General features: G+C 44.5%; 1 protein-coding gene across 1 annotated transcript in view; it reads left to right on the top strand.

The window, feature by feature from the left end:
- The window catches only part of LOC115081094 (vomeronasal type-2 receptor 26-like), a 94426-nt gene that overhangs the window by 63461 nt on the left and 14098 nt on the right, over positions 1-16867 (top strand). The window contains exons 4-5 of the mRNA XM_029585605.1: positions 4906-5133; positions 15781-15907. Of these exons, the coding sequence (XP_029441465.1) occupies positions 4906-5133; positions 15781-15907 (355 nt within the window). The remainder of the gene's footprint in view (positions 1-4905; positions 5134-15780; positions 15908-16867) is intronic.

Genomic DNA, 16867 nt, shown 5'->3' with positions numbered 1-16867 from the left:
GCCTCTCACCTTACGAACCGGCACGCTCCACACTGAGACAATCTCTTTTTTGCTACTCGAGAAATCAGTACATCCGGTGGTCTTGGGACTCCCCTGGTTGCAGCAGCACGCTCCTGTGATCCATTGGGACTCACTCCAAATTGCTCAGTGGAGTTCTTATTGTTTCCGGAACTGTCTGGACCCCCTTCCAAGGCCCGAAGTACTACTCTCTCACTCTGCTCTGGAACTTCCTCTGCCTTACCAAGAATTCTCTGACGTGTTCTCTAAGCAAAAGGCAGAACTCCTCCCGTGCCACCGGCCTTTTGACTGTGCCATTGATCTACTGCCGGGCTCCACTCCTCCGCGGGGTAGGGTCTACCCTCTTTCGCTGCCAAAAACCCGCGCTATGTTGGACTACATTACAGAAAACCTTGCTAAGGGCTTCATTCGCCCTTCACACTCCCCTGCAGGTGCAGGCTTCTTTTTCGTGGCCAAAAAAGATGGCTCCCTCAGGCCATGCATAGACTATCGAGGGCTGAACTCCATCACTAAGAAGGATCGCTATTCCCTGCCTCTAATCCCGGAATTGCTCGATAGACTTCAGGGGGCCAAGGTCTTTACAAAGCTGGATTTGCGTGGGGCATACAACCTGGTTCGTATTCGTCCGGGAGACGAGTGGAAGACAGCATTCAACACTCGTGACGGACATTACGAGTACTTGGTAATGCCTTTCGGCTTATGTAATGCGCCTGCTGTCTTTCAGAATCTTATGAATGAGGTACTCCGGGAGATGCTTCATTCTTTTGTCATAGTATACCTCGACGACGTCTTGATTTATTCCCAAGATCTCTCTACTCATCGTCAACACGTCAAACGGGTACTACAAGCCCTTAGAGACAATCATTTATACGCCAAGTTTGAGAAATGCCAGTTTGAATGTGAGACGCTCCCGTTCTTAGGATACATTGTTTCCTCATCCGGTTTTCAGATGGACCCAGAAAAAGTTGCAGCCATTATCAATTGGCCACGTCCCTCTGGCCTGAAAGCCCTACAGCGTTTCCTTGGTTTTGCCAACTTTTACAGGCATTTTATACCTCATTACTCCCAGAAGGTAGCTCCTCTCACCGCGCTCACTCGAAAAGGAGTCAACGCTCACGATTGGCCTACCACCGCCTCCGATGCCTTTGAAGAGTTAAAACAAGCATTCCTAACAGCGTCTTGCTTACGTCACCCGGATCCACAACGACCCTTCATCCTGGAGGTCGATGCTTCGAACCTGGCTGTCGGTGCTGTTCTCAGTCAACACGATGCTTCCGGTAAGTTAATGCCATGTTCCTATTTTTCAAATAAATTTTCGCCCGCCGAATGTAATTACGGCATCGGGGACAAAGAACTTTTAGCCATCAAGTTAGCCTTCGAAGAGTGGAGGCAATGGCTGGAGGGGGCTAACCATCCAGTGACTGTATACACTGACCATAAAAATTTATTGTACTTAGCTCAAGCTCAGCGACTGAACCCACGGCAAGCAAGATGGTCACTCTTCTTCAGTCGCTTCAATTTTGTCCTCAAGTATCGACCTGCAGAAAGGAATGTTCGAGCCGATGCCCTGTCTCGTACCACCCAGCTGGAGGAAGAGGAGGACTCTCCACAACCCATCCTAGACCCTGCATGTGTTCAACTAACTTCCACCTCAATTGATGCTATGAGTAAAACTCCGGTTGCAAAAAGACTTCGGAGGAAAGTTTTGTCGTGGGGTCACGACTCCTTGACCGGGGGGCACGCCGGTAGACAAAGAACATTGGATCTCATAAATCGTTTTTATTGGTGGCCCGGACTTCGACGTGATGTTTCGCTCTACGTTAACTCCTGCCCCACCTGCGCCCTGCAAAAACCACTAAATGGTCCTCTGAGAGGTTTACTGCAACCGTTACCGGTGCCTACGGAACCCTGGACACATATAGCCACGGATTTTGTGGTAGAACTTCCGCCTTCTCAAGGCAAGACGGTGGTTTGGGTCACAGTGGACCGGTTCTCTAAAATGGCTCACTTCGTGCCCCTGCCCAAACTACCCTCCGCGACTGAATTGGCTTCTCTGTTCACACACCATGTGTTTCGCATCCACGGTCTGCCTCAAGACATTGTCTCCGACAGGGGTCCCCAATTCACAGCCAGATATTGGAGGGCCTTATGCAAAAAATTTAAGATCCAGTTGAGTTTCTCTACCGCTTTTCACCCGCAGAGTAACGGGCAAACTGAACGCATGAATCGTTCGTTAAAATTGTTCTTACGAGCATTTATCAACCACAGACAGGATAATTGGGTGGAGCTTCTCCCTTGGGCAGAGTTCGCCTATAATAATCAAATACATGCGGCGACAGGGAAGTCGCCCTTCCAAGTTGTGTATGGTAAACAGCTTAAGCCACCATTACCCCTGCCTGTACCCACCTCTTCACCTGCCGCTCAGTTAACCGCTGACCAGCTGAGTAAACTTTGGACCTCCACTCAACACCGGCTTCAGAAAGTCGCACGCACTGCTAAGCGCTACTATGATCAACACCGGAAACCTGCATTCTCTTTTTTCCCAGGTGATCGAGTGTGGCTTAGTACAAAAAACATTCATTTGAAGCAACCTTCCAAGAAACTGTCACCCAAGTACTGTGGTCCTTTCCGCGTAGCAGAAAGGGTAGGTCTGGTCTCCTATCGCCTTCGACTTCCCACCACACTACGCATCCATGATGTCTTCCACGTCTCCCTCTTAAAACCAGTGATTCTTTCCAGATTTCACCCCAGGCCACTCAAAGATGCTTCCACCACCGCAGATGAGGATCCAACATTTCAGGTACGAGAGGTCCTTGATGCTCGATTTGCCAACAGGCGTTGGGAATACTTGCTGGCCTGGGAGGGTTGTGGGAACGAGGACAATACCTGGGAGCCTGCCCGCAATATTTTGGACAAGACCCTCCTACAGCAGTTCCATTCGGACCATCCTGACAGGCCGAGTCCCTTGAAGAGGGGGCGTAAAAGGGGAGGTACTGTTGCGGTCCCGGTCGCTAGGCTAGCGACCGGGTCCTTACCTTCTCGCCGGCTCCCCCATGCCCGCCGAGTCCCGCTGCATCCAGGGCCGACCCGACCGCGTGGCAGCGACTCTCCCCACGTGGAGACGCCGCTGAGGCCCGTGCCTGACTCCTCCCCCCGCTGGGGAACGCGCGCGCGAGCGAAGAGGCTGCCTTTGTAGGTCCAGCACCCGGAAGTGCTGAACCGTCCTGTTGTTGACGTCAGACGCCGGCTGGCTATTTAAGCCGGTGTCTGCCTCCCTTGCTTTGCCTTTGCAACGAGGTCGCTCCTTTGAGTGCTTAGTTGCTTCCAGCTCTGGTTCCTGCTTGTTCCAGCCGTGCCTTGCTTCCAGCTCTGGTTCCCGCTTGTTCCAGCCGTGCCTTGCTTCCAGCTCTGGTTCCCGCTTGTTCCAGCCGTGCCTTGCTTCCAGCTCTGGTTCCCGCTTGTTCCAGCCATGCCTTGCTTCCAGCTCTGGTTCCAGCTGTCCCAACAGTGCCTTGACTCCAGCTTTGGTTCCAGGTTCTCCTTGCCTTCAGCCAGCCACGACCTTCGGACTTCCTCACGATTCTCCTTGTCTTCAGCCAGCCACGACCTTCGGACTTCCTCACGATTCTCCTTGACTTCAGCCAGCCACGACCTTCGGACTTCTTCACGATTCTCCTAAGTCCCAGCGACTCGGACCCCTACGGGCTTCTCCTGGGGGGGTCTCGGGTTTCCAGGGCGAAGACTTCACCAATCCGCTCCAGCTAGGGTCCGCCTCCCGGCTCATTAACAACTATTGGACTTTGTCTCTAATCAGCCGGCCCAAGGGTCCACTATTGACACTCTCTATAACACCTATATGCATATATTCAGTGACATAGCTGTGCCACTGAATATACCTTGTAACTTAGCTGGATAAGTTATATCTGGCAAAGTTACTTAAATGGCCAGCTTTGAATATTTACCTCATTTATTTTAGTTAACTTTCCTGGATACTCTTTGATTTGAGGCCGGTTATTTGGCTGCCCTAATGTCCTTTCTTAGATATACTATCGATGACCATCTGCTCAGGAGACAGATAAAAAAAACATATAACCACAATTATTTAACTTATATATTTTATTGAAGTTTATTTTTTATTTATTTGCTTTTATATACCGACATTCGTTGGCGTACATCACATCGGTTCACATCACAACAGTTGGAATAGTAAGACTAGAGGTCGTATTATTTTACATTTTAACATTAACTGAGATTGATACTAAAAAACAAAAATCATTTAACAAAAACTGTGTCTGGTACAACGAAATACAATACAATGAAATACAGTGTAACGTTAATTTTGATTGCGAGCTTTAAAACGGGGGGTAAGGGTGTCAGGAATAGAATTTAACAGGGATAACAGTGGGTGTTAAAGGAGAGATGAAGGGTTGGGGAGTCTCAAAATTGGAAGCCAAATGTACTATAATTGCAAAGGAGGGTCTGGGAGGAAAAGTCTGCGTTGCATTGGGGATTGAGGGGGGAGGGGGGAGGATTAGGTGGTGTGAAGGTAGGCATTGAGAAATAGTCATGTTTTCAATTTCTTTTTGAATGAGTGAATGGAGGGTTCCAGTCTGAGTTGGGAGGGGAGCTTGTTCCAGAGGGTGGGGCCAGCTACAGAGAAGGTGCGTTGTCTGGTGGAAGTGAGGTGTGCTTGTTTAGTGTGGGGAATGGTGAGTAGGCCCGTGTTTTGAGATTGCAGGTTTTTCTGGCTGTTGAGTCATTTTGTGTCTAACGATATTATTTTATCCATATTTCTTATTGTATGCCACCTAGGTAGCATAGAAATGTTTTTAAACAAATAATGTGGCAATTAGAAGCATTACTCAAGATGTTCCCCTCCTTTCTTAGCTGCATCAATATCTGAGGAACATCCACTTTAAGAACATTCTGGGGGAAGACATCTTTTTTGATGAGAATGGAGATCTTGCTATTGGCTATAATATTATAAATGTGGTTTATTTGTCTAATGGGATGATGAATAATGAAATTGTTGGAAGCATTAACCCTTACGCTCCCTCTGGGCAAGATTTCACCATTAATGAGAAGGCAATCGTGTGGGCAAGCACATTCACCCAGGTCAGAATTAAGTTATATTAGAGCATGGTGGAAGGAATGAACTACATGATACAATAATATTCCTCCTCATCAATCAAACATAACTATGTTAAATAGACCATCATACTAGGTATCATCAGAGAAAATGTTATTAACACTTTATACTTTCTTCTGCCTTATTTATAATCACTGGTCTGTAGCTGTGAACCAAATAATTTGTTTTATTTAGTTTTTTTGGGTTTTATTTGCAATTAAAATATTGCATTTAGTAGGAAAATATAGTCCAAAAGCTTATCTTGTGTTTTCATAGAATATAGTAGGCGTGAACACTAAATAGCCACCATGGAATATAATTCCAGGAAATGCCAATCTAGTCTCAGCCCAATACGGGACTGTCTGCCAGAAATGATGTCAATGTTGACATCAATTCTGGCAGACGCCATTATGCAAACCAACATGTAATGAGAGCACGGTCCCATGTCAGGCTGAGAACTGAACACAATACTCCAGATGAGGCCTCACCAAGGATCTGTACAAGGGCATCATCACCTCCTTTTTCTTACTGGTTATTCCTCTCTCTATGCAGCCCAGCATTCTTCTGGCTTTAGCTATCGCCTTATCACATTGCTTCGCCATCTTCAGATCTCCAGACACAATCACCTCAAGATCACTCTCTTGGTCCATGCACATCAGTCTTTCATTCCCCATCACATTCAGCTCTTTCGGATTATCGCATCCCAGTTGCATGACTCTGCGCTTCTTTGCATTGAATCCCAGCTGCCAAATCTTCAACCACTCTTCCAGCTTTCTTAAATCATATATCATTTTCTCTGCTCCTTCAGGCATGTCCACTCTGTTGCAGAACGTAGAATCATCCGCAAATAGACATACTTTACCTTCTATTGCTTCCGCTATGTCACTCACAAAGATATTGAACAGAATTGGTCTCAACACCGATCTATGTGGCACTCCACTTAACATGGATCTCTCTTCAAAGTAGGTTCCATTTACCATTATGCGCTGTCTCCTATTGGTCAACCAGTTTCTAATCCACACCACCACCTTGGCACTCACTCCCAAGCTTCTCATTTTATTCACAATCCTCCAATGTGGGACCATATCAAAAGCTATGCTAAAATCCAAGTAGATTACATAGAGCACTCTTCCTTGATCCAATCATCTAGTCACCCAATCAAAAAAATCAATCAGATTTGTCTGACAGGATCTTTCCCTGGTGAATTCATGCTGCCTTGGGGCCAGCAACCCACTGGATTGTAGATAGTTCCTTTCTTTCAGCAGCATCTCCATGAATTTTCCCACCACTGATGTGAGGCTAACCGGCCTGTAGTTTCCAGCTTCCTCTCTGCTACCACTCTTGTGAAGTGGGACCACCACCACTCTTCTCCAATACTACGGCATAACTCCCGTTTCCAGCGATCTATTGAAAAGGTCCTACAGCGGACCCGCCACCACATCTCTGAGCTCTCTCAGTATCCTGGGATGTATTTCATCTGGCCCCATGGCTTTGTTCACTTTTAGTTTGCCTAGCTCTTCCCATACATTCTGTTCTGTAAATGGAGTTTCATCTACCCCATTCCCATCTATGATCTTGTCTAAGAACATAAGAACTTAAGAAAATGCCATACTGGGTCAGACCAAGGGTCCATCAAGCCCAGCATCCTGTTTCCAACAGTGGCCAATCCAGGCCATAAGAACCTGGCAAGTACCCAAAAACTAAGTCTATGAGCAACGGTCCTTCTCCAAGGTCTTCTTTAGTGAACACCAAACTGAAGTATTTGTTTAATATTTCTACCATTTCTTTGTCTCTCTCCACACATTGTTCTTTGTCATCTTTCAATTTCACTATACCATTACGGATCTTCCTTCTTTCTCTGATATATCTGAACAGTTTTTTGTCACCTTGTTTTACCTCTTTGGCAATCCTTTCTTCCACTTGACCTTTTTCTTTCTTGATTTCTTTCTTCGTCTCCCTCAGTTTCACCAGCTATTCTTCCCTATGCTCCTCTTTTTGGGGTCTTTTATACTTCTTGAACTCTGTCCTTTTTGCCTTTACTTTTTTCAGCTACTTCCATTGAAAACCAGATCAGTTTCTTATTCCTCTTACCTTTGTTAACTTTTCTAACATACAGGTTTGTTGCCTTTGTAATAGCTCCTTTCAGTTTGGCCCACTGTTGGTCCACCTCACCTATTTTCTTTCAGGCTTCCATTTCTTCCTCTAGGAAGATGTGGTGGGCCTGATTGACAAACTGAAGAGTAGTAAAGCACCTGGATCGAATGGTATAAACCCCAGGGTTCTGAAGGAACTCAAAAATGAAATTTCAGATCTATTAATTAAAATTTGTAACCTATCATTAAAATCATCCATTGTACCTGAAAACTGGAGGGTGGCTAATGTAACCCCAATATTTAAAAAGGGCTCTAGGGACGATCCGGGATACTACAGACCAGTTAGCCTGACTTCAGTGCCAGGAAAAATAGTGGAAAGTGTTCTAAAAATCAAAATCACAGAACATATAGAAAGACATGGTTTAATGGAACAAAGTCAGCATGGCTTTACCCAAAACAGAGCCCCTTGAAAAGCATCCACTATCTCTCTACTTCTTGTAGATTTTGCAGATGGGATGCTCCATTCCACATCTGGCAGATTAAAATCTCCAACTAGCAACACTTCTCCCTTCTTTCCCACCTTTTGGATGTCTTTAACCAGGTCTCTGTTCAGTTCTTCTGTCTGAGTCGGAGGCCTGTAGATCACACTGATGTAAATGGAAACGCCATCATCTTTTTTTTAGGACAGCCCATAATGCTTCTTCCCTACCTCATGTCCCTTGCATTTCAGTTGCTTGGATATTGTTTCTGACATAAAGAGCTACTGCTCCACCTTTTCTGTACTCTGTCCTTCCTAAACAAGTTATAGTCAGGGATGGCCACATCCCAATCATGAGACTGGGTGAACAATGTCTCTGTAAAAGTAACAATATCCAAATCCGCTTCCATCATTAGAGCCTGCAGGTCTGGGATTTTACTGCCAGACTGCTCACAACTTTCCAGCTTCTCTCCTTGGACATCTTTTTTGCCCTATTCAGCTGATTTTTGTTAATTTCTCCACCCACTTCTTGGAGATGTTGGGGATGTCATTTCAATTTCAATTTCCTTTTGCCACCCCCATCCTCTAGTTTGAATGCCTTATGGCATAGGATTTGAATTTATCACTTAGCATCTTTTTTCCTGCCACAGACAGATGTAAGCCATCTTTGACATAGAGCCTCTTACTGTTCCATACATGGCCCTGGCTCCTAATATATCCAAAACTTTCTTCCTTGCACCAGGTTTTGAAACACTAGACATAAGAATCAAATAGATCATTTACAATACAGTAAAATTAAAAAGAAGAAAAAAACCACATGCTCAATCAATACGTAGACAACTAAAGAAGGAGAAAGAAGCATTAAAGAAGGAAAGGAAATCGAGCCATACCCTAAGCCTGGGCAATAATTATAGCATCATAACTATCTGAGACCCTATTCTGGAGGAACCTTTCTCATTGCTCAGGATCATAGAAACTATATTTACATTTAGTATTCATTTTAAAGGTAACCCACACAGTTGCTGATCACAGTAGACAAGATATTCTCAGCTCCACCTAAATTTCAGACTCCTGATGAAAAAACATTTCACTTTTACTTTACAAATAAGAACCAAGCCTCTCCAATATTTATTTATTTATTTAAAGAATTTATATACCGGGGTTCCTGTATAGTATACATATCACCCCGGTTTACAAGGAACCATAACTATCGCTAAGGAACCGTAACTATCGCTTCATTTAGCGGTTTACATTGAACATTTAGTGGTTTACATTGAACATTTAGCGGTTTACATTGAACATAGTTAATATATACTGGATAGGAAGATAGAGACCAAAGGGTGAATTGTCAATATACTGTTCAATGGTGAGATAGCTGCTACATTATAGCCACATACATATAAGATCATTTCCAGTTACAATCGGGTTGGTCCAGTTGCCATTGAACATTTTCATACACTTAGCCGGAAATAATCTAATTAGCTAAATTTGCACATCAGGTTTGTAGGGGCAATTTTCACATAGTTTTGAAAATGCAACACTACAATGACTGTTGTCTGCTCAGACTACCTGCTCTTTCTACAGGTACATAGGTACAATGATGGATAAGACAAGCAAAGCATCCTGTCCCAACCTTTGCCACACCAGGTCATTTAGGAAGTTCCCGGTGGATTCAAAAGAGTAGGTACCGTTCCTTATTGCTCAGGGTTATTACGTAGAAACATAGAAATGACAGCAGAAAAAGACCAAACGGCCCATTCAGTTTGCCCAGCAAGCTCCCATATTTATCTGTTTCCCATACTTATCAGTTTCACAAACTGCCAAGGTCAGGACCCTTGTTGGTTACTGTTTGAGTCCAATTTCCCGCCACCCCCTGCTTTTGAAGCAGAAAATAATGTTGGCATTGCATCAAAAGTGAAGTATCAGGCTTATTGGTTAAGGGTAGTATCCGCCATATCAAGCAAGTTACCCCCATGCTTGTTTACACAGACTGTACAGTTCAATGTCCTTGTTGGTTGTTGTCTGAATGTAAATCCTCTTTTCCACATTCCCCTTGTCATTGAAGCAGAGATCAATGTTGGCGTTGCATTAACAGTATGAAGGCTTATATTGGATAAGCAAGCTACCCCCATGCTTCTTTTCTTCATTCCCATCTTCTAGCCTTTAGGTATCCACAGTGTTTAGCCCATGCCCCTTTGAAATCCTTCACCACCTCCTCCAGAAGGACATTCCAGGCATCCACTATCCTCTCTGAGAAGAAATATTTCCTAACATTAATTCTGAGTCTTCCTCTCTGGAGTTTGAAATCATGACCCTTAGTTCTACTGATTTCTTTCCAATAAAAAATGTTTGTTGTTGACCATGGATCATTAAAACCTTTCAAGTATCTGAAGGTCTGTATCATATCACCTCTGCACCTCTTCTCCTCCAGGGTATACATATTTAGGTTCTTCTATCTCTCCCTATAAGTCATTTGATGGAGACCACCAAGCATTTTGGACACCCATCTTTGGTCCTCCTCCATCCTGTCTCTGTCCCTTTTGAGATACGGGCTCCAGAACTAAACATAGTACTCCAGGTGAGGCCTCACCAAGGACCTGTGCAATGGGATTATCCCTTCCCTTGTCTTACTAGATATTCCTCTCTCTCTTTAAAAGGCCTTTGCTCCCTGCAACCGGTGCCTCGGCAATAGGTTGACTACCTTGGGTAGAACAAATTGCCTCAGCATGTTCCTGGTCTTCGTTCCTGTGTTCCTGGTCTTCATTCTGTATTCCTGGTCATTGTCTTGGCAGTACCTGATCTTTTCTGAATTCCTCATCTTCATCCTGTGGTCAGTCTTCAGTTCTTCAGTGTCTTCTCCTGCCTGCCTGTGCTGTTCCTCAGCTCCCTGCCTGCCTATCTGTCTTGTCTTCACATGGTTTTGACTATGGCCTGCTTGACACTTGGCTACGATTGAACTCTGCCTGCCACGGACCACTGCCTGACTCTCGACCACACCTAAGAACATGCCATACTGGGTCAGACCAAGGGTCCATCAAGCCCAGCATCCTGTTTCCAACAGTGGCCAATCCAGGCCATAAGAACCTGGCAAGTACCCAAAAACTAAGTCTATTCCATGTTACCGTTGCTAGTAATAGCAGTGGTTATTATCTAAGTCAACTTAATTAATAGCAGGTAATGGACTCTCCTTCAAGAACTTATCCAATCCTTTTTTAAACACAGCTATACTAACTGCACTAACCACATCTTCTGGCAACAAATTCCAGAGTTTAATTGTGTGTTGAGTGAAAAAGAACTTCCTCCGATTAGTTTTAAATGTGCCACATGCTAACTTCATGGAGTGCCCCCTAGTCTTTCTATTATCCGAAAGAGTAAAAAACCGATTCACATCTACCCGGTCTAGACCGCTCATGATTTTAAACACCTCTATCATATCCCCCCTCAGCCGTCTCTTTTCCAAGCTGAAAAGTCCTAACCTCTTTAGTCTTTCCTCATAGGAGAGCTGAATGTGGCCTGCCTTGACCACTGCTTGTCTCTGATTATACCTGTACCTAGTCTGCCCCGGACCCTGGCCTGTGACTCGCCTGTTTCATGAACTTCCACTTTGTCAACAGAGGCCCGTGCTTAAGTCCTTCTGGCTCCGGCACCCGAGGGCTCAACCTAAGAGGAAAGAGGGCTGGTACAGGTGAAGCTCCAGTCTACATCCGGCAGATTAAAGTCACCAACAATCAACATTTCCCCCTTCTTTCCCACCTTTTTAATGTCTTTGATCAGATCTCTGTCTAGTTCTTCCATTTGAGTTGGAGGCCTATAAACTACTCTAGTAAAAATGGATGCACTATCATCTTTTTTTAGGATGGCCCATAATGCTTCTTCTCTACCCCACTTTCCTTGCAGTTCAGTTGCTTGGATTTTATTTTTACCTAATACCAGCCCCCAGAGAAAATAATCATTTACATAATCATTATTCAATATGAAATACTAACTATACACATTAAAAACAAACTATCACACTCATCACTCCCCATTCACACAAATTAAAAATACCTTGTATCACATAATGATATTCAAAACGTGTAAGTCTACCTCTTGATCATCACTAAACAATTTTATCTCTTCTACTAAATGACTTTAATATAAAATGTCATTCAATGTTCTTCAAACAAATGTTATAAATCATCATATTTTTCATAGAAATAATTTTCTATCAGATATAATGTCTTCCTCGTTCTCAAAGTTCACTCTCCCAAATCTTCACATTGTCCGACAAAGAATTCTCTGTTTCACCCTCTCATGTACAGGATACTACGTGTATGTAGAGACCATGATTAGCGACACTTCCGGTATCAGGAAGAGGCGAGAAATTTAAGATGAGTGAAAAAAGGTAAAACGTTATAAAAATTTAAATGCGGCTTTGACGGGTCCCATTGGAGATGATTGAGGACATAAAGGAGTAACATAGAAACATAGAAATGACGGCAGAAGAAGACCAATGGCCCATCCAGTCTGCCCAGCAAGCTTCACACATTTTTTTCTCTCATACTTATCTGTTTCTCTTAGCTCTTGGTTCTATTTCCCTTCCACCCCCACCTTTAATGTAGAGAGCAGTGATGGAGCTGCATCCAAGTGAAATATCTAGCTTGATTAGTTAGGGGTAGTAGCCGCCGCAATAAGCAAGCTACACCCATGCTTATTTGTTTTACCCAGACTATGTTATACAGCCCTTATTGGTTGTTTTTCTTCTCCCATGCTGTTGAAGCAGAGAGCCATGCTGGATATGCATCGAAAGTGAAGTATCAGGCACATTTGGTTTGGGGTAGTAACCGCCGTAACAAGCCAGCTACTCCCCGCTTTGTGAGTGCGAACCCTCTTTTCTTCTCCCCTGCCGTTGAAGCAGAGAACTATGCTGTATATGCATTGAAAGTGAAGTATCAGGCTTATTTGATTTGGGGTAGTAACCGCCGTAACAAGCCAGCTACTCCCCTCTTTGTGAGTGTGAATCCTTTTTACCACATTTCCTCTTGCTGTTGAAGCTTAGAGCGATGTTGGAGTCACAGTAAGCATGTGTATGTTTATTTAATAAGGGTATTGTCTCCAGGCAGTAGCCATCATTCTGGCGAGTCACCCACTCTTCATTGGCGGCCTCTTGACTTTATGGATCCACAGTGTTTATCCCACGCCCCTTTGAAGTCCTTCACAGTTCTGGTCTTCACCACATCCTCCGGAAGGGCATTCCAGGCATCCACCACCCTCTCCGTGAAGAAATACTTCCTGACATTGGTTCTGAATCTTCCTCCCTGGAGCTTCAAATCGTGACCCCTGTAACGTGTATTTGAAGGACACGAATTGGTTGAGAGAGGAGATTTGGAAACAGTACGCATAGAAACATAGAAACATAGAAATCATGGCAGAAGAAGACCAAACTGCCCATCCAGTCTGCCCAGCAAGCTTTCACACTTATTTTTTCTCATACTTATCTGTTACTCTTGGCCCTTATTAGTAACTTTTTGGTTCTAGTTACCTTTCACCCCCGCCATTGATGTAGAGAGTAGGGATGTGAATCATTTTTCTGACTATTGAAAATATCGGAAAATATTTTCAAACTTGTCAGCCCTGAACCCAATAGGAAAACCCCACAAAATCTTTCGTGGGGTTCTCTTATCATTTGGAGGGGGGGGGGGCGGGAAGAAAGGGCACACAAAACCAACCCCCAAACCTGCCCTGACCCTTTAAATTTAATTAATTCGAATTCCCCCCCCCCAATTTTTTTAAGGTATCTGGTGGTCCAGCAGGGGTCCTGGGAGTGATCTCCCGCTCTCGGGCCATAGGTTGCCACTAATCAAAATGGCGCCGATGGCCCTTTGCCCTTACCATGTGACGGGCTATCTGTGCCATTGGCTGGCCCCTTTCACATGGTAGGAGCGATGGATGGCCCGCGCCATTTATAAAGATGGCACCGGCTGTCCATTGCTCCTACCATGTGACAGAGGCCAGCCAATGGCACAGATAGCCCCTGTCACATGGTAAGGGCAAAGGGCCATCGGTGCCATTTTGTTTACTGGCAGCCGATGGCCCGATGAAGAAATGTCATTTTGGCTCCCCCCCAAAATTCTTCTGTCTAGAGATGCCATTGATTTTCTGTGACCATAAGCATTAGTACAAGAAGGATTATGGGGGGATGCTGGAGAGGCACACAAATGCATTGGCCCCCGGGCGCCGGAGACCCTTGGTGCGCCACTGGGTGCGAACCATATGGGGCCGCAAGTGGTGGCAAAGAGGAGTGGAGATTTGGCAGGCCGCAAGCAGTGCCCACCCTGTTCGTGACCCAGAAAACCACAGTCAGCGGGCGTGATTGAGAATGAGGCAGGAATCGGGGCTGAGACCGGGGGATGGTGGCACAACGGGGGGGGGGGGTGGCGCCAGGGAGAAGGCTCGCCTAGGACGCCTAATTCCCTTGCACTGGCCCTGGGTTGAGGGTCCAACAGGTCAGGAATGCAGAATCTGGAGCAGGATCCTCCAAGAACAGGAGCATGAGCTAGAAAGCCAAGGCAAGGTCTGGGAGCAGGCCTTGCCTTGATATAGGCCGGGGTCAGGAGGGGGAGCCAGGGCACCTCCTGGCAAGGTCCCTTTAAATGAGAGCAAGTGGCATGTGCACGTGCCTAAGGCAGCCGAGAGGCGGAGGAAGCTGGGCGGCCTCAGCCACGTTAAGAGGGCTGTGCTGGCAGTGGAAGTTTAGCGCATGGCAGGACGCGTCTGTCGCGGCTGGCAGCCGCCATCAGAGTCCCTGGGCTGACTGAGACGCTGGAGCAAGGCCGGTGGGTGAAGGGGTCCAGCTACGGACCTCCGTTGCCGGTTCCCATAACATTACTTATCATGTCTAGATTTTGGAAATCTTTTTGAACTTCATGGATACCATTTCTATTGAGGTCATTGGTAAATTTGATTACAGTGTGACCATTATTGCCAAGTGGTACTACCAGAGTTACCCTTTGCATCAGATCCTGAATTCCAATGAGAACAAATCTAAAGTAGCCTTCTACCCCACTCGCTTGGCTCTAATTGATCCATGAAGCGGTGAGTTAAGCTGTCTAGAAACTTAATCTCCCAGACATGCTGTAATAAGACAGTTACCCAATCAATACTGGAATAATTGAAATCTCCCAATTTTATAGTGTTTCCCGGCTTAGTAGTTCATTTAATCTCAGTTAGATGTTCACAATCTGTTTCACCATTCTGGTTTTAAATACCCCTCACTGCTTTCCTTCTCTCAGTCATGCATGGAACTTCTATCCTCAGAGATTTCAGAGCTCATTTAATTCTGTTAGAATTTATATCCTACCTGATTCTATGGAATCCTTAACATATAGTGCCACCCCTCTGGAATCACTGTGTCCCATTGGTTGTCCATTTTTCACCAAACCTCTGAGATGTCTATTATGTCAACATCTTCATATAGTGCCATATGCTCTAATGCTCCCATCTCATTGTTTAGGCTTTGGGCATTCTTCAACCTAGGCAAATACCCAGGTTAGAAGTTAAAAATTGAATTAGTTGGCTATTTTCCCCATAGCCTAAATATGGCCCCAGATAAACCAACTTTCACAGAAAAAGAAGGCAGCTATCATTATCTGATGCACAGAGGAAACTTTTCAGCCAGTTGGATCTAGTCAGTTTGTAAGCTAGATACTTTTGTAAAATGACACCAAGGAAGGCATTTTTAAAAGACATTTCTTTAGGTAAAAAAGCCTGTTACCAATAGAAATCAGCTTTAGAAAACTATCTGCTCATTATGCAGGTAAAAGTATGTATATGTTCTTTTACTCACAAAAAGGTGGCAGGGTAAGGAAATATTTGAGTATGTTTGCATTTTCAAATGTATATGCATAGACTCTATTGGAAAGTGCATACTTTCTCTTTGAAAATTAGAACAAAGTCTACAGGTCAGTCTTAAAATTACCTCCTAATTGGCCAACTTGTGATGTGAAAATGAAAGGTCAGAGGAGGAATGCTGTAATTGTTCAGTGTTCAGTTAAGTGATATAGCTTATTTTTCTCAATCCACAGATACCTCCACGGTCCAAATGCAGCTTGAGCTGCCCTCCTGGCTACAGGAAATCCACCAAGAAAGAAAAGCCTGTTTGCTGCTATGACTGCATTCCCTGTCCAGAGGGAGAGGTCTCTAACAAAACTGGTGGGTGATATCATGTAGCATGTTGGGTGCACATGAATGCAGGTTGTTCATTTTGGCCCCTGCTCTGCGAAATTATGCAGGATACAAATCTCTAGAAAACATGATTACTAGGAAGTTCATTTACATAAAATGAAAAAGCCATCTGAGCCAAATCAAGCAGATTGGTTTTGGTTCAAGAAAATTTAATACAAATGACAAAATTTACAGCATTCTCATTTGTATTTATTTTCATTTCCAATTAAAGTCTATGAGCCAAACAAAAAACAAAAAACCCCAAAACCAAAACTGCAGGACTATTTTTCTTTTCAAAGTAGCTAGCCACTAGTGATGCCACACTTTGACCGTAGACTGATTGGTGCTGTGACAGGAAGGTATGGGAAAGAAGCCAGAAAGCAGGACCAAATGGTAGCATTTTTAAAATCACAATCAATGTCAATCCATGCAGATGCCAACTTTATTCTAGTTGGCATCTGCATGGATTGACATTGATTTCTTCCCCTTTCCTTCAACCTGAAACTGAAAGGTAAATCAGGCAGGCAGCACCATTTTGAGCGTATTTGTCTCTGGATGGGAGGAAGGCGTGGGTTGATTTTGAGCTCTGAGAGCTGAAAATATTGAGAAAGCATTGAGAGAGGATAGGGACTAGGAGATGTGAAAAGTGAGGTGGGTTCTAGCTCTGCTGTTTCCTCTTGTCAGACGCACAGTTTCGTACCGTGTGTCAAAACTCTTTTGTCTACCTTGCAGGAAAACAGCAGACACAGTGTAACTGTAAAGGTGCAAAAGTGGCCCAGAAGAAAATTCAGTGGAAGTGTATTGGGTGCCATATTCAGAGTACTGACCCAGTGATTTTATAACTAAAGGTGTACACTGCAGAGTGTGTGTACTGACTTGGAAAATGAGAAAATTAGCCAAGCTTCAATATTTACTTCTCTTAGTTTCATCTTAGAGGGGGGGGGAAAG

This window comes from Rhinatrema bivittatum, chromosome 19 (genome assembly GCF_901001135.1).
Source record: "Rhinatrema bivittatum chromosome 19, aRhiBiv1.1, whole genome shotgun sequence".
Taxonomy (NCBI): domain Eukaryota; kingdom Metazoa; phylum Chordata; class Amphibia; order Gymnophiona; family Rhinatrematidae; genus Rhinatrema; species Rhinatrema bivittatum.
This window is presented reverse-complemented; position numbering and strand designations above follow the sequence as displayed.